Source organism: Centroberyx affinis, unplaced genomic scaffold (assembly GCF_046629955.1).
Source record: "Centroberyx affinis isolate AG114_WGS23_722 - 3 ecotype Tasmania unplaced genomic scaffold, CSIRO-AGI_Caff_v1 ptg005652l_1, whole genome shotgun sequence".
In the NCBI taxonomy this organism is placed as follows: domain Eukaryota; kingdom Metazoa; phylum Chordata; class Actinopteri; order Beryciformes; family Berycidae; genus Centroberyx; species Centroberyx affinis.
The window spans coordinates 61771-85286 of record NW_027282847.1 but is presented as its reverse complement, the minus strand read 5'-3'; the positions used below and the strand labels follow the sequence as shown (position 1 = coordinate 85286).

The 23516-nt window shown below is 39.8% G+C and overlaps 1 protein-coding gene across 1 annotated transcript; it reads left to right on the top strand.

The window, feature by feature from the left end:
• The first annotated feature begins 64 nt into the window (after window positions 1–64).
• anpeplb (alanyl (membrane) aminopeptidase-like b) lies at window positions 65–23451 on the top strand. The gene is made up of 20 exons (XM_071547080.1): window positions 65–708; window positions 5764–5906; window positions 6464–6597; window positions 6877–6997; window positions 8226–8380; window positions 8842–8955; window positions 10255–10398; window positions 10537–10602; window positions 11593–11658; window positions 11873–12024; window positions 13180–13256; window positions 13644–13777; window positions 14552–14607; window positions 15515–15662; window positions 15945–16033; window positions 16899–17009; window positions 17815–17982; window positions 18903–19043; window positions 22103–22184; window positions 22494–23451. Exons 1-20 carry the CDS (start codon window positions 95–97, stop codon window positions 22644–22646), a joined length of 2868 nt encoding a protein of 955 aa, XP_071403181.1. The 5' UTR covers window positions 65–94; the 3' UTR covers window positions 22647–23451.
• The last annotated feature ends 65 nt before the right edge of the window (window positions 23452–23516 follow it).

The following is a 23516-nucleotide window of genomic DNA, read 5'->3' as shown; positions in this document are numbered from 1 at the left end:
ACAGAAGCTCAGGTTCATCTCTTGAGTACAGAGTCCCGACTCGTCTCTTCCAAGCACCGGGACCTCCAGGACTGACCAAGCGGAGCGGGCCACCATGGCGAAGGGGTTCTACATATCCAAGGCTCTCGCCATCGTCACCGTCATCCTGACCGTGACGGCCATCGCCGGCATCGTCACCATGGTGATCCTGTACCAGACTCAGATCGCCAAGTTGAATCCGACGCCCCGTCCGACCTTCACGCCCAGCCCCACGTTCCCCACGGGACCCCCGCCCAACATGAGGCTGCCGGGAGACCTGGTGCCCGAGAGGTACGAGCTCTACCTCTGGCCTCACTTCTACACCCGCATTATGGAGGAGGTGAACGTCACCAGCCCCAACCAGACGATGGTCTTCACTGGGAACTCCACGGTTCACTTCCACTGCGTCCAGAGCACCAAGACCATCTTCCTCCACAGCAAGATGGAGCTGGCACTGCCTGTGGTGAAGGTGACGAACAGGGACACAAATGAGAAGATGCCTGTTGCCGGCGTGAAGCTCCACAAGGATGAAAGTGACTTCCTTGAGATCAAGGTGGATGACGTGTTGGTGAAAGGAGGGAATTATAGTCTGTTTGTGGCTTTTGAGGGAGAAATGATGGATGATCTGGTCGGACTGTATATAAGCAAATACAACGAAGGAGTCCCGGCTAATGGAGATAATACAGAGAGGTAAGTAAAGAAAAATGAGATACATAACCTTAAAGCTTTAAAGAGGAAATAAGATGAGAAAAATAGGCATAAAGCATGATTTATAGTTAAACACGCTACTTTTAGAGATGTGCCTTGTGCACAGGGGCAAATAACAAACACAACAGCATAAACTGAAATACTAAAATATATAAAATACGCAATGTGTATGAAAAGAAAAAAAACATAAAGACTATGAAAGGATCTACTAGGAGAGGCAGGTAGATTATAGGCTGCTGTCTGTTGGAACACAAGGAAGTAGCCAAAGTACACGATATTCATCATGAGAAAGTTCATGAACTGTGATTAAAGGAATAGTTCACCCAAAAATGAAAACTCTGTCATCATCTACTCACCCTCATGCCAAATGAAACACAGGTGATGTTTGTTAGTCCATATAACACACAGGGAGGCTGCCAGCACAACTCCATAGCAGCCTTCTCCAAAACAACTGAAGTCAATGGGGACCTGTTCTTTAGAGCTCCAAAACAAAAACAGCCAAACAGTCACACTGTGAATAGAAAGACCTATACACCATTATTTGTTGCAAATCAATCAGCTGTAGTTAAATGATGGTGTAAATATACTGTAGGTCTTTTTGGAACTCTGAAGAACTGGTCCCCATTGACTTCAGTTGTTTTGGAGAAGGCTGCTATGGAGTTGTGCTGCAGCCTCCCTGTGTGTTATATGGACAAACTTCACCTGTGTTTCAACTGGCATGAGGGTGAGGAGATGATGACAGAATTTTTATTTTTGGGTGAACTACTCCTTTAAGATGTCTTTAAGAGAAAAAAGAAAAAAAAAGAGAGATGCCGTTGTATGGGATGAGAAGCTGGAAGTGCCCTGTTACAGATGTTCCATGACGGATGCTGCTGAGCGCATCACCATCAACAAAGTTCTCATCATTTGTGGTTCAGGCCAATACATGATGATCTGCAGCAGTATGACCACATCATGGCCATGATGTTATCCAATATAGTGCTGGACCCCCACCAGCAGCCCTCAGCAACCCACAAAAAAGATACATTCCACATTCCACTAATCATCCCACAACCCGCCAAAATCATCCTGCAACCTCTTGTGGTGTCCCGATCCTCAGGTTGAGAACCACTGGCCTAAGGATTAGAATGATTTTTATAGATCCTTCCTATTTAAAATATTTATTTCCAATAGTTAAAGGTGCAATAACTAAGGTTTTTACTGCCCCATAGCACAAATTGAGCATAATATATCTGTGGAGGTTGATAGGGTTGTTGACCAATACCAATGACTCAGCGATTACTTCACCAGGAACTGGGTTTTTTTTCTCTAAACTCACTTTGCTGCCTGGACTCTGTTGTGGAACAAAATCTCCCTGCACATTGGAATTTCAAGACACTGCCACTGCTGAGGGGCACTTTGTAAATATTGGACACTGATGATACTGGGAATCAAACCAGCTTGTTTCCTTCCCCTTGCCACAAGATGAGGCTTAAATGGAGCCAGACATATGAAAATGGGTTTATACAGAGCAACACAGAGCCGAATCTTATCCCATGTGTGGGTACCTGCAGGTGGGCCGAGGTGGAGGAAATCTACGTCTCTCGGTCCCTCGGTATCTGTAGTCCTCTCTGCTTTGTTTGTCTAAATGAACAAATAAATATATAGCAAGGGCAGGCTGCTAGCTCCTTTTGAAAAAGTCTCCAGGGAATGAACTCTAAGGATATTAAAGCTGCTCTAGGCAAAATGTTTATATAAAAAAATACACCCCTCTAGGGCAGTGATTCTCAACCTTTTTCATATTTAGGACCCCTAATTTACTCCATATTAGAGCCATGGACCCCAATTTGATGAAATTTTGTCTCTCTGACCCAAATCTGTGAATATTTTTTATTGTTAGATATGATTTTGTCCAGAATTCCATGACTATCTGTATTGTAGGTAGAGAGATAACAGTGAAACTATGATCAAAATAGTCATTCTTCTGCATTCAATAATTGTATTAACTTCTTGTAAATGAAATAATGGTGAAGTTTAATAATTCATTAATTTGCTGGGAACCCCCTGGAACCCCATCCGGCCCCCAGGTTGAGAACCACTGCTCTAGGGCCGTGATCATAGGATTTTTTTTCTTCTGCTCAAATGCAAAGTGCAGCTGTGAGTTTCACTGGTACCAGAGACAGCAAAAGGTTAAAGTATGCAAGGAGCGTTACATCGTTCTTGTTGTAATGCAGTTATCTAATTAGCGTTAGCTAGCTAACCTGGCATAGCAAATGGGATGGCTGTTGAAAATAAAAATGGACAAGAGAAAGTTCGTGATAGCTCTGCTTGCTCTTGAAGAAGAGGAAGAGGAGTCCATTCAGAAACAGAGGATGTAGCTAAAGTTAGCGCAGGAAACTGTAAGAGGCTGCTGACTTCCAGGAGCCGCACATTTTCAACTCCAACTCCATTCTCGCATCTCAAGTTACTAATCGGACTGTAAACAATGACCGGCACACGGAAGAGGAAGTCTTGGCCCGGATGTCCACTGGCTACACCAGAAACCCTTAAATATTGGCCATCGCCCCCAGAGTCTAATCGTTGTCAGACCGATAGACGATGGGTTCTGAGATTGGTTGACAAGTTATATGATTCCTGGGTAATGAAGTACTTCAAATTTTCGAAAAACCTCCACTGCTGCTTAGGGCCACCAAAGTGTGAAGTTCTCTGCAGCTTTGAAGTTAAGTAAAAACTAAGACTAAAACTAGCCATGACAAAAGTTGGCAGTAAACTGAGACAAAAACAATGTGTGTGGGAAAAAAACTATAATCTTTGCCAAAGTGTGATAAAACAAAATATTAGCTTAATCTGATCATTCACACAGAAGCACCCAAGAGAGGCCATTTTAAGGGCTTTACTTTTTTGTTGAGTCCAACACAGGCCTCCAATTTTTTTTTTTGTGACCAACTTTTTATTCGTTTTTCCACGCCATCCTCACAAGGTGGCATAAACATACAAATATACAAATTATACACACATAACAACAATTTTTATCAGTGTGCTGAGAAAACAGACTTGACCCCAACACATCGCTCGCTTGTTTGACTGTTGAAATATTAAAACTTGAGCTGAAATGACACCACATAAAAGCTAAAAGTAAACAAAAATGTAATTGAAACTACAATAAAACTACGTCTGAATTAGAGTCACCGAGTCTAAAAACTGACAGATGAAACAAAAATCAGAATCAAAAGCAACATCAAAGCAAAAACTAATAGCAAATGCAAGACAGTAATAGCCTTGGCTCTGCCGTTCCCCCTCATATCAAACTGCATCGGACATCCTTGTGGTCTGAAAGGAGACGAGAGGCGGCTGTTGGGGAGGAGATGGCTGTTTTTTTTGGATCTCCTAATATCCCAGTTTAATGTTTGCTGACATAAGAAACATAAATTTCATTCAGAGTAATCAAAGTGTATGTTGTTTTTGCTATTCCCTCCTCTGATTAATTGATCCATTCGTCGTGACAGGCCTATGGGGTTAAAGAATATGAAATCATAGAGTGGAGACACGTGTGTGTACATAAGCACTGTGCTAGCAGGGGTTTACACACACAGCATTTTTAGTATTATTTATACTGTGTCCGGTCCCAGGAAACTCTGAAGAATGAAACACGAGATCCCTCTAAGCAGTCACTTGGATCATAACGTACATCAACAATTTGTCCTTTCCTAGCTGTTATCTGCACACTCATTTGGACATATTTGTTTAACATTTGTCTCCCTTGTTGTTTCAATCCAATCCTCTGCTCTGATTCATACAGATTGATTTTAATGACAGTGTTCTAGACCAGAGGTTCTCAACCTTTTTCATATCAAGGACCCTAATTTACATTTCAATTCACATTAGAGCCACGGACCCCCATTTGATGAGATTTTGTCTCTTGGACCCAAATCTGAGAACATTTTTTTGTTAGATATGATTTTGTCCAGAATTCCATGACTGTCTGTATTGTAGGTAAAGAAGTGAAACTATGATCAAAATAGTCATTGTTCTACATTCTCTAATTGTGTTCACTTCTTGTAAATGAAATAATGCTGAAGTTTAACAATTCATCAATTTGCTGGGGACCCCCTGGAACTCCCTCAAGCACCCCTGGTGGTCCCCAGACCCCACGTTGAGAACCACTGTTCTAGACCACTGTTTCCCAGTCTTCAATATTGAAATTGGTCATCCATTGTAGTCGATGCAAATGTTTCAAACTGTGGTGTTATCATAGGCCCATGCTGTACAAGCACATAGGAATCCCATTCATCTTCTCATTTCCAGTAAATTTCAATTTGGTATAGTACATTTTAGTTCAATACAGTGCAGTTCAGTTTAATAGTGAATGCCTGTCTCTGATATATTCAGTTTTCTGCTAGATCTTGTTCAGCTTTGGTTCCACTTTTGGTTACCTTCGTGAAGTCACGTTAAAACCACTAGAACATTATGACTACTGTAACTGTTAAAGGGGCAATAAGTACGATTTTTACTGCCCCATAACACCAAATGACCATCATATATCTGTAGGGATTGATAGGGATGTTGGTCGATACCATGACTCAATGATTATTTGACCAGATGCTGACATTTCTGTCTTTCAAAGCATTGTGGCCCGTACTCTTTGGAACAAACACTATCCACCCATTTGCATTCCAAGACAATTTCCTCCTTAAACTATATAGCAACAACATGACGTCAGAATCTCAAAGTTCATACTGCAATACAGGCCCGCTGGGTGCTGTGAGGACAGTCATCCAACCCCATGGGTACCCGTGTTTGTGTAAAAGTTAATGATGTTCCCTTCCATTCTGCTGTTCACATCTGCTTTCTACTGTTTATCAAGCCTGTTTGTTTTGCCCCTGATTTGGAAACAATCCCCACACTTTGGAAATCCATAATTCCAAGTAATATAACAGGGTTTCTGCTTTATCCAATCCAAGTCGCTTCTAAATTCATTGCTTATCTTGTGTTGCCTTGAATGTAATACCGCCGCACTGATAATATCTAACAAGTAAATGTCTTTATCTGTATTCATAGATTCCTTGCCGCCAGCCAAATGCAGCCCACGGATGCCAGGAAAGTATTTCCTTGTTTTGATGAACCAGCGATGAAGGCTGAGTTTGATGTGACCATCATCCATAGGCGAGGCACTACAGCACTGGGAAATTGGGGGCAGTCAGGTGAAAAAATAAAATGCAAACAAGCTGTCAGGGCCGCTGTATTGTACAATGTGGCCCATGTCTTAATGTCCTCTCAAGCCAAAGTTTTATAGATTTTGCAGTGTACACCGCAACAAGGGAATATGTTTTGTGTGTTGTGCTGCTGGCTTTATGACAATTCAGTAACACTTTACAATAAGGGTCACTAAGTTAAGGGTTAGTTCATGTTTAATAAGCATTAACTAACCCTTAATTAACAGTTAACTAATGTGTCTGGTAATCATTTACTAATGGTGTTCATGTTAACTAAGGTATTAATTTATACATTATTTAATAGTCATCTTTTTAAACTATTAAATAATGTATAAATTAATACCTTAGTTAACATGAACACCATTAGTAAATTACACATTATTTAATTGTTAATTAAACCCTGTTAATTAACCCTTATTAAGCATTAACTAACCCTTAACTTAGTGACCCTTGTTGTAAAGTGTTACCAACTATTACATAGTTATACAGTAATATCAGAGATAAAGCAAATCTTTCCTGGGCTGCCCTCTCTCCACCCCTTTTAGGGTCCAGCATTATAGACGCGAATTGGACGTTCACCCGTTTCCATACAACAGAGAAGATGTCAACGTACCTGCTCGCCTTCACGGTGTCAGAGTTCAAATCTACCCCCTCCGAACACGGGCGAGTGGAGATTAGAGTAAGTACACTGCAGATGAATTGTTGCTTTTACTGAAAGCAATGACTTTATTTTTCTTCTCCGAACATGAAAATGAACAAAGTTAATTGGCTGAATTACAGTCACACAAGCCAAAGTTTCAATCCGCACCATTATACTGTGCCATAAACCCAAACTCTTTCCTTGTACTTTTTTAAACCGTTCACATATTTCCTGGAACTGTTATTTGTTGTTGTGTAGGGAAGTCCCCAGTAATCTCAATGGATCTCATCTTTATCTGCCTCTGTGTTTTGTATACAGACATATGCTCGTCCTGAAGCCATTGAAGCAGGACAAGCTGACTATGCAGCCGATATCACTGGAAAGATCCTCAAGTACTATGAGGATTATTTTAATATTGAGTTCCCTCAGAGAAAGCTGGGTATGGCACTGGATCGTATGATTGGATGGATGGACGCATGGATGGATGAAGGACAAATGAATGGAGGAATGGATGATGCAATATAGACTATCTACATTAACGTTATAATAGACAGCATAAAGAATTCCACATATGAGGATAAAGGAACTTGTTATGTTATGAAATATGTGACAAATGAATAATTGCTCAGGCAGTAGCTGAATGAGTGAGTGAATGAATGAATGAAGTAATGAATGAACGGAAGATCTGCTCTGGAGGAAAAAAATTATCTGATTGGTTGAGTAAAAAGCCAAAGAACCAGTTTTCCAAGTTAGCTAACTGGCAAACTTGAATGGCAAAGCAGGAACTCACATGGATAAGAAATATAAATGGTAACGACTTCTTTTTTCATTCATTCAGTACCATGGCATTCATGATGTTGGAAGGTCAGCAGCTAGCTAACTAGCTTACCTAGCTAGCGATAGGCTACTATGGCTAGTTTGAACTTGGAAGGTCAGCTAGGCTAACTAGCTAACATAGATAACAGTATTTTTTGTATGTTAGCAGCAGAGCGCTAGGCTTCATATTAGGTTTCTCCTCTCTTACCTCTTGTCTTTTTCCACTGGGCTTCAGTCTAAAGTTACATAGCCAGAAAAACTGTGGTTCTTTGGCTCCGCCCACTGAGGTTTAACTCAACCAATTGACCTTATTCACACGGCGGCCATTTTGAACACTGGAAGATCGGCATAAATCTTGCGTTACTTCAACACACAAGTGAGGACTTCAGATACACAAACAGTTACCAGATTAACTAGCAACATCGACAACAACTGCCTGAATTTAGCAGGAAGTTAGCTAGTTAGCTGACTAGTTAGTTAGCTACTAGCTAGCTGCCTAGACTAGACTCTGGTAGGCAGAGATAATGGGCCAAATACATTAAAATGTGAACCGATATCCCTCTGATTCTTGAGATACATTTGTTTCTGATATGTTTTTCAGTGTGAATCTGTGAAATACTAAGTGTAGAGCAGCTGGACCTGCTCTTCCAGGAACAGTTTCCCACCCCGAGTGTTCAAAATGGCCACCATGTGAATAAGGTCAATGAGATTATTTCTTCCTCCAGAGCAGCTCTGCCTCCAAGAAATGTTTGTACAACTAAAACTCCAATCTGTGGATGTACAAGCTAATGAATTTTTCTCATATGGATGTTCTTTGGTTGTTTGCCCACATACCTGTGTGATTCCTCCAGACCAATTTGCCGTACCAGACTTTGGTGCTGGAGCCATGGAAAACTGGGGACTGGTCACCTACCAGGAGCCGGCCCTGCTCTATGAAGATGGAGTGTCCTCACTGTTCGACAAGGAATGGGTCGCCACTATCATCGCACATGAACTGGCACATCAGGTCGGAGAGTAGAACTTGTCTTGCATGTTACCCAGAGTAAAAAACAGAAAAAAAGACAATGAATGGAGATTATTTTTAGTTTAGTTAGCGCAATTAGATCAGTGATGCAGTGATGCAATTAACAATGGAATATTAATGATTGCATGTAAAAAAAAAAATGCATTTACACACCTTTTTTGTAACCTTATTTATACAGGGATGGTTTTATTTATTTATGCAGGAAATTTACAGTATCTTATCGACTCCACCAGGCTGCTTACATTTTCTATATGTATCTAACTATCTAATATCTAACTACTACATAATTTCATCGTTCTTTCCAGGAAACTTCTCAAGAAATTAACAGTTCCTTTCTAGGAAATGATTAGGAAATTGGGATTGGGAAATGGGATTGTCAGTCTAACCACTAGGCCGCCCTGCCACCAGCTTGGTTGACGTTTTCTTCTCTCGTGTCCCGGCAGTGGTTTGGAAATCTGGTGACAATGAAGTGGTGGAACGAAGTTTGGCTGAACGAGGGCTTTGCCTCCTACTTGTCCTACTTGGCAGTGGATCACGTTGAGCCGACCTGGCACATAGTAAGAGCAGATATGTCTTTACACGCTCACTTCAACCAAAAGTAGGCTAGTCTTTATTTCCAGAGGTGGGGACTCGAGTCACAGGACTTGGACTCGAGTATTGCTTGATTTGCTTGCTGCATGAAGAGAAGACTTGAGACTCAACTTGACTTGGTTCTGGTGACTTGGGACTTGACTCTGACTTGTACTTTGATGACTGAAAAGGTTTCTAAAGTCTTGACTTGAGATCTTGTGTTTGTGTAAATCACTTCGATTGAAAGTGATGAGATTTGTTCCAGCAGACGACTGAATTTAAATTCTGTTTTCTGAATTTGTATGGAATGATTGACTTAATTGAAGTTGAAACTGATTATAGAAATCAAACTCATGATGCTCTTACCAAGTTTTTATCCTATTAAAACCATATTGCATTGAAAAGTTTTCTCTAAAATATTAATTGATACTGGACTGGATTTGTTCTGACTTCACTTGATGTTCTACATTTAGACTCGAGACTTGACATTAATGACTTGGACTTGACTTGGTGTTCTACATTTAGACTTGGGACTTGACTTGAGACTTGTACCTCAAGACTTGAGACTGACTTGGGACTCGAGCAAAGTTGACTTGGTCACACCTCTGATTATTTCTAATGAGGATTCTGTTGTGAGGAATTATCATTCAGTTTCAATCACAGTCATTGTGTACAAAAAATACATATGAAAAGAAAGCCTGATGCAAACAACTAAGACATAATTACAGCCTAGACACTTTTCAAAGGTGTGTTATTCGTTTCCATAGTTTTAAAATATTTCTGATGTATTTGACCAAACCTTTGAGTTTTTCAAAGCAGAAGGATGTTTCTTGAAGCATTTTATCCAATGAATATCATGGATTGGGCATTTAGATAAGAGTTGTGTAACTTTGTTGAGGACCACACTTCTCTTTTTCACACTGAAGTTTCTTCATGGAGCTGCTACTCCATAAACTGTAGTTCTAGTTGTATATAGTCTAGTTGTATATACAGGAATAAATCAGAAATACTACATTAACCTCACACTTACATTAAAATGTTGACTCATTCAGCATCAGAGCAAAATAAGGGCCTCGCGCTCTCGTTCTCCCATTTGCTTTACTGGCAGATATCTCCATAAAATAATGGAAAATTGGCTGTATTTGCTCAAAGTGGGACTTGAGGGCCACCGCAGGATTGGAAGGATTGAATGTGGTTCCCAAAAGATATTTGCTGTTTTTTTCTCATCATGATTCCCTCAAGTCGAACAAGCCACATGTGATCTCGTCTGTATTTGTTTTCCTCAGAAAGACATGTTTCCTGTGAGAGAGCTCCACGCAGCGTTAGAGGAGGACGCTCTGGCCTCGTCCGAACCCCTCAGTTCCCGGCTGGATGCCATCCAGACGCCTGCTGAGATCACCCAGAAGTTTAATGTCATATCCTACAGTAAGGTAGAGAGAGAGAAAGAGAGAGAGAGAGACACAGTATCCCTCATTAACACGGCGAGGTAGGGCAACACAGAAACACACACACAAAGTCAACATACTATGAATACTAACACGCACATGTATTTGGTCTTCCCTCTGTAGGGGGCAACTATGCTGAGAATGCTGGCAGACTTCCTGGGTGAAAGGGTTTTCCAAGCTGGGCTCAGAGTAAGCAATAACTGCTTGTGGTCGGTATGCACATAATTTAAACGGGCTGGAATTGTGCAGTGAACTGGGCAAGAGCCTGACAAATTCCTCTGACCGTCCCTCAGTCTGGACTCCAACACTAAGGGCCCTATTTTCATGCTGGCACAGATCAAGTGCAGTGACCTTGCCCCGCCAAAGCGGCAATTTCATCGGGCACGAGCGGATCCCCCCACAACCTGCACTTTTTCAGTCATTTCATGGCTCACCATGACATCACTTATGGGGGAATTTTTTCACGGCTTTAGTTGGCAACGGTGCACATGCACATAAACCTCTCGGAAATCACATAAACCCCTTTTATGAATGCTATGTTTGCCTGTTTCCCTTGATATCAATTTTTCGACCAATGACTGAATGCAACCTTTTCCATTCACAAATTACAAGCAGCCGACAAAATAGTGGAAACACATTTTGCTGTACTACAGCTATCTGCACCTGCTTGTCGTGTGAATCTGTGTCTTCCAACATAAAATTGTCGGTACACACTGAAAACATGGTTAATTGGGATTTCAATATCTTCAGAAGGTTTGTCTTCAGAGGCAAAGGCTCTTCAATGATACCTCACTTTAGTAGAATCTTTCGACTCTTCAGCATACACACTTCCATCGAAGTTGAGGTGCAGTCCTCTTCCAAAATTTGATGCTCTGGGGATCCGCTTCCAGCAGTTGTTTGGGTGCTTTCTCCAGCTCTCAGTGTGAATAATAGAGGCAAATTTTCTCTTGATGATATAATATTATTACATGGATCTACTCATCTACTAATATTTTTCAGATTTTTAGACGAGGTCTTCAAAATGAATGTGGGAATGTGGTGTAACAAGTACAGAAAAACATGTGTTAACTATCTGCTTCAGGCAACAAAGAATGGTTGTACATATTGAAATTGTGTTTACTATTGACATCTCTCTCTCTCTCTCCCTCTCTCTCTCTCTCTCCCTCCATGTGTTTTTAGATGTATCTCAATGCCTTCCAGTATGGAAACACTGAGCAGAAAGACCTCTGGGAGTATTTACAAAAGGTAAAGCCTTGGCAGTTGGCACATGAACAAAATGTATTGGATCTTAAAAGATTCGGTTGGCCTTTTCTGTCTTTCCAAGCCGCAGACTGTAAACATGCGTTGTGTTAGCCATAATAACGACAGTAGTAATGACATTGCCTGAATAACCATATTTCGATCCGGGTATGGCATTTATATGATGAGATGTTAATTGGCATTGGTGCCGTATTTGCAGGCAGCGGATGAGGATGGTATTCGCGGCATCAACATTGCCACGGTGATGGACACGTGGACCAATCAGATCGGCTATCCTGTCATCACTATCAACACCACCAATGGAGAGATCAACCAGAGGCAATTCCTGTTCAACCAGACTTCAGAATCTGGGTACGTCATGAATGGCCAATAGGTGCTTTTACAGACTATGAGAAAAAATCTCCATTTCTTTCTGCGAAATGGCAGTTTGACATGAGAAATAGAGACAAAAAAAAAGTAACACAGATGTTATGATTTACACTCATAATTGCACTTTATTGAGAACATCGTGCATTTACACTTTTACAGACCAATCGCACCTTGTAGTCTGCATAAGACACCAATGTAGCATTTGCTTGGCAGCTAACACCGTAGCAAGCTTTAGCATTAACATTGCCGAAAAGTTCATCCTAAGTTCCTGTAGAGGGAGCACTTCACCAGCGCAGTATTTATTGGGCATTGGGTGTCAGGAGCAAGGCTTTGGGTAGCTAGCTTAGATGTTGCTGCTGTTCATTTGCAATCACTTGAGTCTTGAGTACAAACCCAAGCCATGCAAAACTTTGGAGAAAGTATTGACCATATACTGCTAGTATGAAGTGGCTGGTCAAAAATGGGTTCTGATGTGACGGCTTCCTCCTGTACTATTCATTTGCATTTGCTTACATCGTGAGTCCAAATGTGACCCATTCGGACTACGCTTAGGGATTTATATTTTACCCTAGCTGGTATACAATCATGTTACTTAGCATCTGTCATGTCCAAACCAGGATTAGTCAAAAGGTTTGACTAATCTTGGTTATATATTGTTATATATTGGTCCACATATCTACCATCATGCCAAAGGGTTTAGACTCTAAACCCTTTGGCATGATGGTAGATATGTGGTTACTACTAGATTTGGGCCTTTTTTATCCTCAAGCACTGAAAATGTCACATCATTTTACCCTTTGTCACCTTTTTTTCCAAAAAGGTTTCCCCAATGACAAAAATTATCATGAAAATGTTTGAGATCCCCTGGTTTAGTCCGTAGTTCTCTCTCTTTTCAACATACATTTCAACAACATGGTTTTCTTACATAGCCAGACCTTTCTCCTATCCTTATTGTCATGACGAGAAAGTATTGAAAGATCAAGAGAATCTTGATCTTGACTCGCAAACACTTACTAGGCTGAAGTTGAATGGTCTTTTCCTGGATCGTTTGCACACATTCCATGCCAGAAGTAGACATGACTCTGACTTTTGCTGATTGTACCTTCTTCTGTGTCTTCATTTTTCCCATCTATTTAGTCTTCTATGGCGCATCCCAATCAAAGTCATGTCAAAGACATCTGAACCCACTGTGGTCCCATTGGACACAGAGACAGGTAACATAATATACAAGATGATTTGTCAATGTGTTAATGCTGTCGAATAAAAACCTTGTATCTCCAAAAAGTATATTTTCAGATTTGACGACCATCAGTTTCTGAAATTATACACTGGAATTCGACTGTGTGTCACACACCCCAGGATCATGGCACGTGCTCAAATGACAAATGATCATGTAAACCTCAAGTAAAAACATGGAAAACAACACAAAATTGGAGATACATGTGACTGTAGCAATGTGTTGTATTATGATATGAATTATGTTATCTTGCTTGTCACCTATCCATACCCTATTTCTCTTTGTTTTAGTAGCCTTGTGCCAGTGATTTGCAAGTTACCTGTCAACCCATGTACAGTAAGCTCATATTGTGTCTTTTCAATAGACAAGAAGGAAACTTTTATTGCTAAGCCCGGAGAGTGGATTCTGGCCAACATCAACGCTACCGGATACTTCAGGGTCAACTACAACCCAGAGAACTGGAGGAACCTCTTGATTCAACTGGAGACAAACCCAAATGTAAGTACCATTGAGTCCAACTATGAGTTATCAATGACTCTGCCTCTACCTTTCATTCGAGAGGTATCTAGAATCCAACCTCCATCTAGGCATTTTTCATTTTGACTGAATAAGAAAGGAAGGGGGCAGAAATTTAAAAAAGCTGTATTCTTTTTAAATCCATGTCGGTCACGTTTTCTGTTATTTGTTTTTGTATGAAGATTTATTTGGTTGGTTTCACAGAGATGGATTAAGTAATGTCCTTGATGAACATGAGTTTTCAATGGAGATTTCCGCTGAAAAGCAAAATGAGTCATCACTGAGGCTAGGGTCATCTCTGTTCCCATTGTTATGTTCAATAAGCTGATGCTGCAAGGCAACAAACACTCTTGCAGCCATAAAGTAGAGTTTTGGCTAAGATAACTTTAAGATAGTGTTAATTACTCTCACTGTTGGGTTGAATTCCTACTATGGTGACTTTGATCCTTGAGAAAAAAAGTCAGTTTCAGTAGAGAATTCATTGCCTTCAATCCCCATTTCATAGCTGGATTATGTTGCCCCACTGTTGCCCCGCCACCAGCTTTGTTTATGTTTTGATTCGCTGGACAGAGGCCTTTTTTCACTTTTGTGATTGATTGATTGATTGATTATGTTTTTGATAGAAGGACTAACTGTACTATATGTGACAGCTAGACAAGAGTCTTAGATGTATTTTGAGGCTGTAGAAAATATTTTTTTGGTAATCTTTGTAAACTGAAATTGGAGATTGAACTTTCATCTTGTTCCTGTTTGCAGCCCATTCCAGTCATCAGCAGAGGGCAGCTTATTGATGATGCCTTTAATCTGGCGAGGTAATGACCCTTGACCTTTGACTCCTAACCTTTTTCAATGAACCTTGGACCTAATGTTCATTTCACAAATGCATTTATCATGGTAACTTTGAAACTCTTAGCCTGCATTTTTAGTATGCATGGCTTCAGTTGGGAATCAACCCCATATTCCTTACAGTGTTAGTGTTAGAGGTATACAATACCATTTTCTACAGATCAGGTTTTCATTAATCATCATATTAAGTAAAAATCTGAGCATCAATATTCACACTCTTTATGATATTGAAAATTTTTTACCATGCTACTTTATCCTATAGAAATCTGTGAAAGACTTACATTTTACAGAATTTGTTATTTTAATCAAAAGTCATACTGTGATCGAATTTTGTTATTTTGTATAGGATTGTACTAGTGCTTAGCTATTGGTTTTTGTGGCCTTCACATTGTCTTCAGGAGCGATAATGGCCAATATTTTATACTGGTATCGATACACGGTAACACTTTACAATAAGGGTACATTAATTAAGGGTTAGTTAATGCTTAATAAGCATTAATCATTAATTAATCATTTACTAATGGTGTTCATGTTAACTAAGGTATTAATTTATACATTATTTAATAGTTTATAAAGATGACTATTAAATAATGTATAAATGAATACCCTTAATTAATGTACCCTTATTGTAAAGTGTTACCCGATACACTAGGTAGTGCCATGCTTCAGGTGACCGACATAGGCTACTACAGCATGAACTTTGCCCACTATCTTACTGTTGCGATCCTTTAATCAAAATGTCTGTGATATTGTCCCGAAATAAAATCTGAAATAAGGCCAACCTGCGATGTCCTGGGTTCAAATCGTGATCACTGTCCTCTTCTCTCTCTCTCCCATCTTTCCAAAATAAAATTTGATCACTGTCTTTCTCAGGGCCAAACTTGTTAACGTGACACTGGCACTGAATTCTACCCGGTTTCTTCGTAATGAGACGGCGTACTTCCCTTGGGACTCAGCACTCAAGAACCTCCATTACTTCACCCTCATGTTTGACCGCTCCGAGGTCTGGGGACCCATGCAGGCATGTGTGATGAAACACACACACTCACTCACTCACAAACTTCCACTTGATGATTGATTGATGCAGGAAAGCAGGAAGCAGGAAACTAGCTGATGGATTCCAAGGTTTGACAGAATTGTCATGTGGTTGGTGGAATCACAGTCTAAATTTGATTTGGTAGCTGGTGTTAATTTCCCTCCCTTATCAGAAGATACTTTAAGTTTAGTACCCAGAATCTTGATGAACAGTGAAAAAGGTGCATCCCTTATTTAAACCCTGATGTGAAGCTGTTTCTCCCTGCAGACGTACCTACGGGAGCAAGTTAGAGGGCTGTACGGCTTCTTCCAGAACTACACAGACACCTCAACAGTCCCATCTGACCACTCACAACAGTAAGATGACCTTTATTGATCCCTGAGGGGAAATTGCATCATTGCAGCAGCAAAGAATAGGAAAAAGATAGCAGTACAATGAATAAATTGAAGATGAAATGTAGAGCAGAGTGGCTAGTTTGTCAAGATCCTTGGGTCTGACTGCTATATAAAGCTGTGTATCATCTGCATAATGTTGCAGCCAAAAGGTGCATTAAAGGTTCATTAAGTAATCTATGACTGTTATTGACCTGTATTGGTGACCAGTAGGAATTGCAACAACATCAACAGGTCTCTAGCACAGTTTACTGGTGGCCTGTAATTGACACAAACAATAAAGTCACATTTTCACAATAGAGAGGAGTAAGCTAGCTAATTAGAGCAGAGATCCAACAGAAACACCTAGTGAAGAGGTAATACATCACCATGCTACATACTGGAATAATAATTGGGAATGTCTTGAAATGAGCATATCACCACCAAAGTTACAGATTATTGAACAACTGCTTAACCCTAACCCTAACCCTAACCAGTAATGTAAACAATATGAACTCACATAGACAAATTATTCAGTTTTCCAGACTGAATTTGAATAGCATTATTATTATTATCATCTAAAACCCCGATTAACTGTTGCAAATGTAAAATTATGTGAAATGATGTTTGTATTAATCATGCATGACCAAATTAATTTTCCATTCCAAAATATTTGTGAGTAATCATAACCACCAATCTTCAGTGCTAAGTATAATCTGGTTACTGTGGTTTTCAGTAACAGATTACAGTTACTATTTTTTGTCAGATTTGTCAGATTATTAAACCCTCATTACATGTAATCTATTAGTCCCCTACCTTTATATAATATGTAATTGTGATTCATCCCAAGGCACAACCAGATCAACGCCATAATGACAGCATGTACTAAGGGGCTCCCAGAATGCCATGCGATGGTTACAAGGATGTTTGACAACTGGATGCGGAATGACACCAACAGCAGGTATGGACACTACCGGATAAGCATGTATAATTTATCATTTGAATGTAAACATTACATGTATTTGCTCCTGAGTAAACTGGACATAATGTAGCCTTGCCTATAACGTAATGCCTTTTCTCTCCCCTCTCTTGTCCATTCACCATTTATTTGCATACCAAGGATTTCATTTCGTATCTCCGTATATCCATATTCATTTTGAAATACACTTGTTGTTGCCTGATCTTCATCTGCTCAATATTTTGGAAACACATGATTATATTCTCAATGGAGTTACCAGCTTTTAAACAAGGGTCTTAAGACACTGTAATAGCTGTAATCATACTCCACAGCTTTAGTTTCATGCCAGCAATTATTTTGTAAAGGTAGGTGTGATTTATTTTTTAAATTTTTTTTTCAAATGTTGGTGGCTGTTTGCGACCACTTTGCATTGTACTTCTTATCTTTAAAGATGCACTAGGCAAGATTTTTTATTAAGTAAGAAATTTTGTATGGAAAAATACACAGTCTAATCAGCCTAAATGACAAAGAGGGGCTGCAACAGAGAAGAGCGTCTCAATGTGCCTAAGTTGCCTAGTGCAGCTTTAAGTACTAAGACATTGTGACAATTCGTAAAATATAGTGTGTATGTGTGCGTGTGCCTTCAGCATATACAAATATGTGTGTGGGTGCATGTGTGTGTGTGTCCATGCATTTGCACGTGCCTGCGTCTGCATGTGGACTTACAGTATATACAGTATAGGTTTGCATGTGTTCTATGGAACCCTCTAAGTGTCTGAGCGTGTGCGTGTGTGTGTGTTTCTCTCAGCATCCATGCCAACTTGCGGCTTGTCATCTACTGCCAGGCCGTGGCCGCCGGCGGGGAGAAAGAGTGGGAGTTTGTCTGGAAGATGTATCAGCGCTCCACCTTCGCCACAGAGAGAGACCACTTCCGTTATGCCCTCACCTGCACCAAGAAAATCTGGCTGCTCAACAGGTGAAGCACATAAACTGCCTCTTCCATCTATCTACATGCATATTTTATCATCTATGACAGTGTTCCTCAAATCTTTTTAGTGTTTACATCAATTGTGTAAATGAGTCCAAACTTGATCTTGTAGTTTTTATCATTATAATGCAGAGAAAAGATCAAACAAAAATCACCAGAAATCTATTTTGAAGCCATATCTATAAATAAATACAAATCATGGAGTAGCTGATAATAATGCATGAACAAATAAACGACACAATTAAGATTTTCAACTGAATCCTCATTCAAATCAGGGAAATTAGTAAGGCGAGACCAATGGAACAGTCCGGGAGTTGGATAACGGACACAAGATTTAAGCGTTCCCAGTTGCATACTATGCAAAGCTATGGCATGAAGATAGTCACATACAGTACTGTGCAAAAGTCTTAGGGCCTAAGACTAGGCCCTAAGACTAAGAAAAATGTACTATAAAAAGCAGTCTACTGACACACTAATGCAGAAAACAAATGAATAAACATCTAAGACACAATTTATATAAAAACTCTTGGGTGCCTAAGACTTTTGCACAGTACTGTACATACTGTACAAGACACGCATTGACACACCAGCCACCATCAACCCACTGTCAAACTGCAGGATCCTTGACGTTTACATCATCTTTGTAACATGCTGTTCACACATGGTTGATATTAACCTTTAGACCCGGAACAGACCCAAGCCAAAACATTCAATGCTAAACTAACTTTGTATTCCCCATTGGACCTAATGAGTTATACGGAATGATTATCAATGTTGTTTTTCCTATCAGTCTCCGTAGCGACTGCTTTCACTACAGACTCGCCCATGATAAGATGACTTACAACCACAGTGTTTTTACTGAGTGAGGACGATTTACCAAATCAGCCGGTGCCTTCCTTATCTTGCAGATGCCTGGAGTACACTTTGGACCCTGCCAAGATACGGAAGATGGACACCGTTTCTACCATCAACTCCATAGCCGATAATGTGGCGGGGCAGGCGCTGGCCTGGAACTTTGTCCGAGCGCACTGGACCTACCTCAGCCAGGAGTAGGTTGACGTTCTTGTTGTTTCTAGTGCCTCTTAAATTGGTTTGCTACGGGTTTTTGAAGGCTAATACAATACTAGTATTTTTGGATTGTAGCTCCTGGTTGCTGATATTTTGTGCCAATATTCAATATGCTTCAATTTGGCCATTTTCACGTCAGTGTTTCCCCCAGAATTGCATTCTTGTCAGGGTGGAAAAGCATCTGAAACAGCATTTAGACCATCATGGGACACTAAAACTCTCCACTGAAACCCACTGATTTCCATAATAATTAAATTGTTTTAGTGTTAACAGCTATTTAAGGCAGGGTGACCCACCACACCTATTCAATGGTAGCTTTTCTGTAGCTGTGATCAGGGAGGAACCTCCATCATATCAGAGGTGGCCGACCCTGACTGGCCGATATCCAGTATTTAATAAAAGACCAATATCAGCCTCATATATCAGCAAAACTAATACACTAGTCTAACCCTGAACCCAATATTTGCTTATCAAGATTATTGTTTGTCTATGACCCTGTCTCCTGACCCACTTCTCATGAGCTGCCAGCTGAGAAACAGTTTCAGTGTTTTCTCTAGCGGGGTAGCACTGCAGTTCATGCCGCCTCATGTTACAGGGACATGAGGACCTCCTCCTGCCTGTGGGCTGCTGTGGATTAGAGAGGGTTTACTTAATTACTTGTACAGTTGATGCTGTGCGAGTTGTTTACTGACAAAACCAGGGCTGGTCCATGAGATGCATCCAGAGCTTTTTTGATAAAATTTTTAGAAAGAATGCTGTGGTTAAGCCTCATTGGCACTGTTGGCAAAGCAAACTGTGGCCTATACTGGTCTAGTCTGGTCTACTAGTAATGGTCCCAATGCGAGCTCAAACTATAATTTACCTAAAAGCATCAAATTGTTGCCTGCTTGTATGTCCTGCACTGTCAGGCATTTGTCTTGATAATGCAAGCTATGCAGAATCTTAACAAAAGATTTAAGGGGGTTAAAGTGAAATAAAAAACATCCTCCTTAAATTTAAAGGTGCTACATGTAGCATTTTAACATCAATAAATCATTACCACGTTCATTTTGAGACATTAGTATAATCACAGTATCCAAACAAGATGGCGAAGACCTGTGCTCCACCAGGTCAGATTTGGCGGGAAATCTGCTGGATTGCTTTACGGCACAAAACAGGAAGAGGGCGCTGTTCTTCCAGAGCAAACGGAGATAAAGCTTTCAGAGTTTCTGGCAATGGCAGATGGTGGCAAGGTTATTATAGTTTTGAATTTTTCATTAGTTTTTATTTTTTTTTATTTTTATTTTTATTTCATTTTGATTTTTTGTTTTCAATTTCAGTTCAGTTTTAATTCGTTTTTAAAGTGGGTTTGCTAGTTTAGTTTAGTTTTTAATTTTTGAAAATGCTTAGTTTTAGTTTAGTTGTTATTAGTCTTTTTTTGTAATATGGGGTATTTGTCAGGGGCGAGATTCAAAAAGGTAAAAGAAAATTAAAAAAAAAAAAAAAAATTGGAAGATAGATTTCATATCCACATCTAGGCTCATGCATGAAATAAATTGACAAAGACGAAAACTAACTGTTTTTATTTTTATTTCAGTTAACAAAAATGCTTTTTCACACCTCGTTTTCGTTTTCGTTAACGATAATAACCTTGGATGGTGGAAGGAGCGAAAGGAAGATGGAAAAATCACTTCTAACATGTTTATCCTCTCCAGTAAAGACAAAGATGCTGAGGGGACAAGAAGCAACAGGGATTATGGGAAATGTAGTCTCAATTTTGAGAAACGCTACCACTAACAATATCGCTGGTGTGAGACAGAGGCTACCAATCGTCTCCACCATGGTCTCATTTGTTTACGGTGATTATACCAAGGTATCACACTTAATTTGACAATGATATGTATGGTTAAAATAATAATAAAGCTAATAATAAAGCCCATATATGGCGCTCAAATTGGAAATTTAAAGAAACAGGCTGTGTTTACTGGAAATGCTTACCATTGAATCCAGTTTGGCTTGTGACACAGCAGTTACCTGCAATCAGAGCACTTGAATAAACAGCCAGTGCTGTAAAAAAACAGAATATAATGAACAGTGGCTTATAAAAATCTCACACAGCATTATCAGGTACAAAGGTCCTCTCATACAATCAGTGTTTACCGTCAGCTCTCCTCTAATAATCCTTAATGTTTGTGTTGTTACTAGGAAGTGGAATTGGTCAGTGTCACGGTTTCAATTGACATAACATATGCCATTTGGTGGGTGCCTTTACTGGACTTTGACTGTACACATTTACAGTATGGGTGAGCCCAGTGGGAGTCAGACCGTTGACATTAATGTGGTAGCTGGGCTGATGTTTATTTATAGTGGTGAACTATAAGAGAGGGAGCTGCAGTTTGAGCATCTGACAAACACCAAGCTGTGTTTACTGGTGGTGTATGGATTCATTGGAATTACGTAATTAGAAGAGATTTAAAAACAGACATTTCATCCATCAGGGCTCCATCAGTGTGAAACCTTTCCTAAACGTTCTTCCAGAATGAAATACAGTCACCTTTTTGTCAGAAGACGTTACACTATGCAATTAAATTTGTCAGAAAATGTTACATAATGCAATTACATTTAGTCAGAAAACAATACGTAATGCAATTACATTTGGTCAGAAAATGTTACACAGTGCAATTCAATTTTGTCAGAAAACGTTACACTACGGAATTTTTTTTTTTTCCATGAAAACTTTTCTCAGAATTCTGAGATAATTATCTTGTTAATTCAGAAAAACAGAGCAGAATTTTTTTTGCCATGAAAAATTTTCTCAGAATTCTGAGATAATTATCTCGTTAATTCAGAAAAACAGGGCAATTTTCTTTTTCTCAAGTGAATGCATTACGCTTCCGTATTACACAAGGCAATTCAAATTGTCAGAAAACGTTATGGAAGATGAAAATTTGTCAGAAAATGTTACCCAATGCAATTCCATTTCTTGTATTTTGCCCTGCATCTGTGAATGCGACATTCATGCTGCTGACATGTGGCCACCCATACCTTTGCCCTCCCCTAGTCACGGAGGAGGCATGAATCCCCTTGGTGGACTGATTGAGGGAGTGACCCAGAGGTTCTCAACAGACTTTGAACTCGCGGAGGTAATTTATCGATGCTATATTTCTTATTACATTAGAATGATATTACTAATGGGTAATGATGTCAAGGGAAACCTCCCATCTGTCCAGTCACGTACCTTTAATTGACCCATGTCAAATTACCCACTATACTGTATACACCCAGATATCCTGGTTGAATCTCAAAGTCCCTTTTATAGCTGGAGTTCTTATTCTTTTTGTTAACCCTAAGCCATGCCTCTCAGTTTATAGTTTGGTATAATACTGCTGCCAACCTACGATGCTCTAACTTCATTATGTCCTCTGTTGCTGTGTTTGTTTGTGTGTCCGCAGCTGAAGCGTTTCCAGGCGGACCACAGCGAGGAGGAGCTGGGTTCTGCCAGCCAGGCGGTGGAACAGGCCATAGAGCGAACCCAGGCCAACATCCAGTGGGTCAAGGAGAACAAACAGACAGTATTGGAGTGGTTCCAAAGAGAAACTGCCTGAAAAAAGAAAAAAAACAACTTTCATTGTTTTGGGTCGCCACATATCAAGAGTGCCAGTACTTTTAAGGATTCTGTGTCCCCGGGTATTTCAATTGCTTGGGTGAAAATGTTTAAGAAACGCCTCCCTCTAGTGAATTCACCTTACCAAACAGAAAGGATCCAGAGTGAATCGCACTTTGCCAGGATCCGAAAAATAATCCCTCCTCCGAAATGAGAATTCGTCACGTCGCCAAAGAAATCGACCCGACTGAAAGAATGACATATTATATTGACATATAGTGACAGAAATGTGACATCTGAGACTTGAGTGGACTAAAAGGTGAAGGTTATTTATATACTCAATGTGCACTATTTATCTAAAAAAAAAAAACACTTTCAAAGCAACAGTCACCTTTACTCAGCAGTTTACGTATATGCCTGGTGAATCTGATTTGAGATCATTCTTCTCAGTTTTCACTACTACCCAGTTGCTGCACTATTTTATGAAGTATGTTCTTATGTTTTAAAAAATACATGTGTTGTGCATTATCCACCGTATAGAAATTATAACTTATTTTCCTTTTAAAAATCAAGCAAGAAATTGTCTTCCTGTGGGTGCTCATTATCAAAATCATCTTAAAATCAATAACTTTTTGTCAACTGGCTGCAGTGGCTGGTGGATTGAGAATCTCACCAGCCAGATACATTTCCTAGCAAATAAGTATTTAGAGTGAAAAAAGACTGACTGAACACAGGTTAGTGGAATCAATGCTTAGTGAGCAACAGCTAAAACTGACCAGTGTCAGAGCAAAAAGGCAGAACATTCTCAGGTTTGATGACAATTAAGTGCGTAAATAAAGTGTTATATTTAGCTATAGAAACAATACCTATG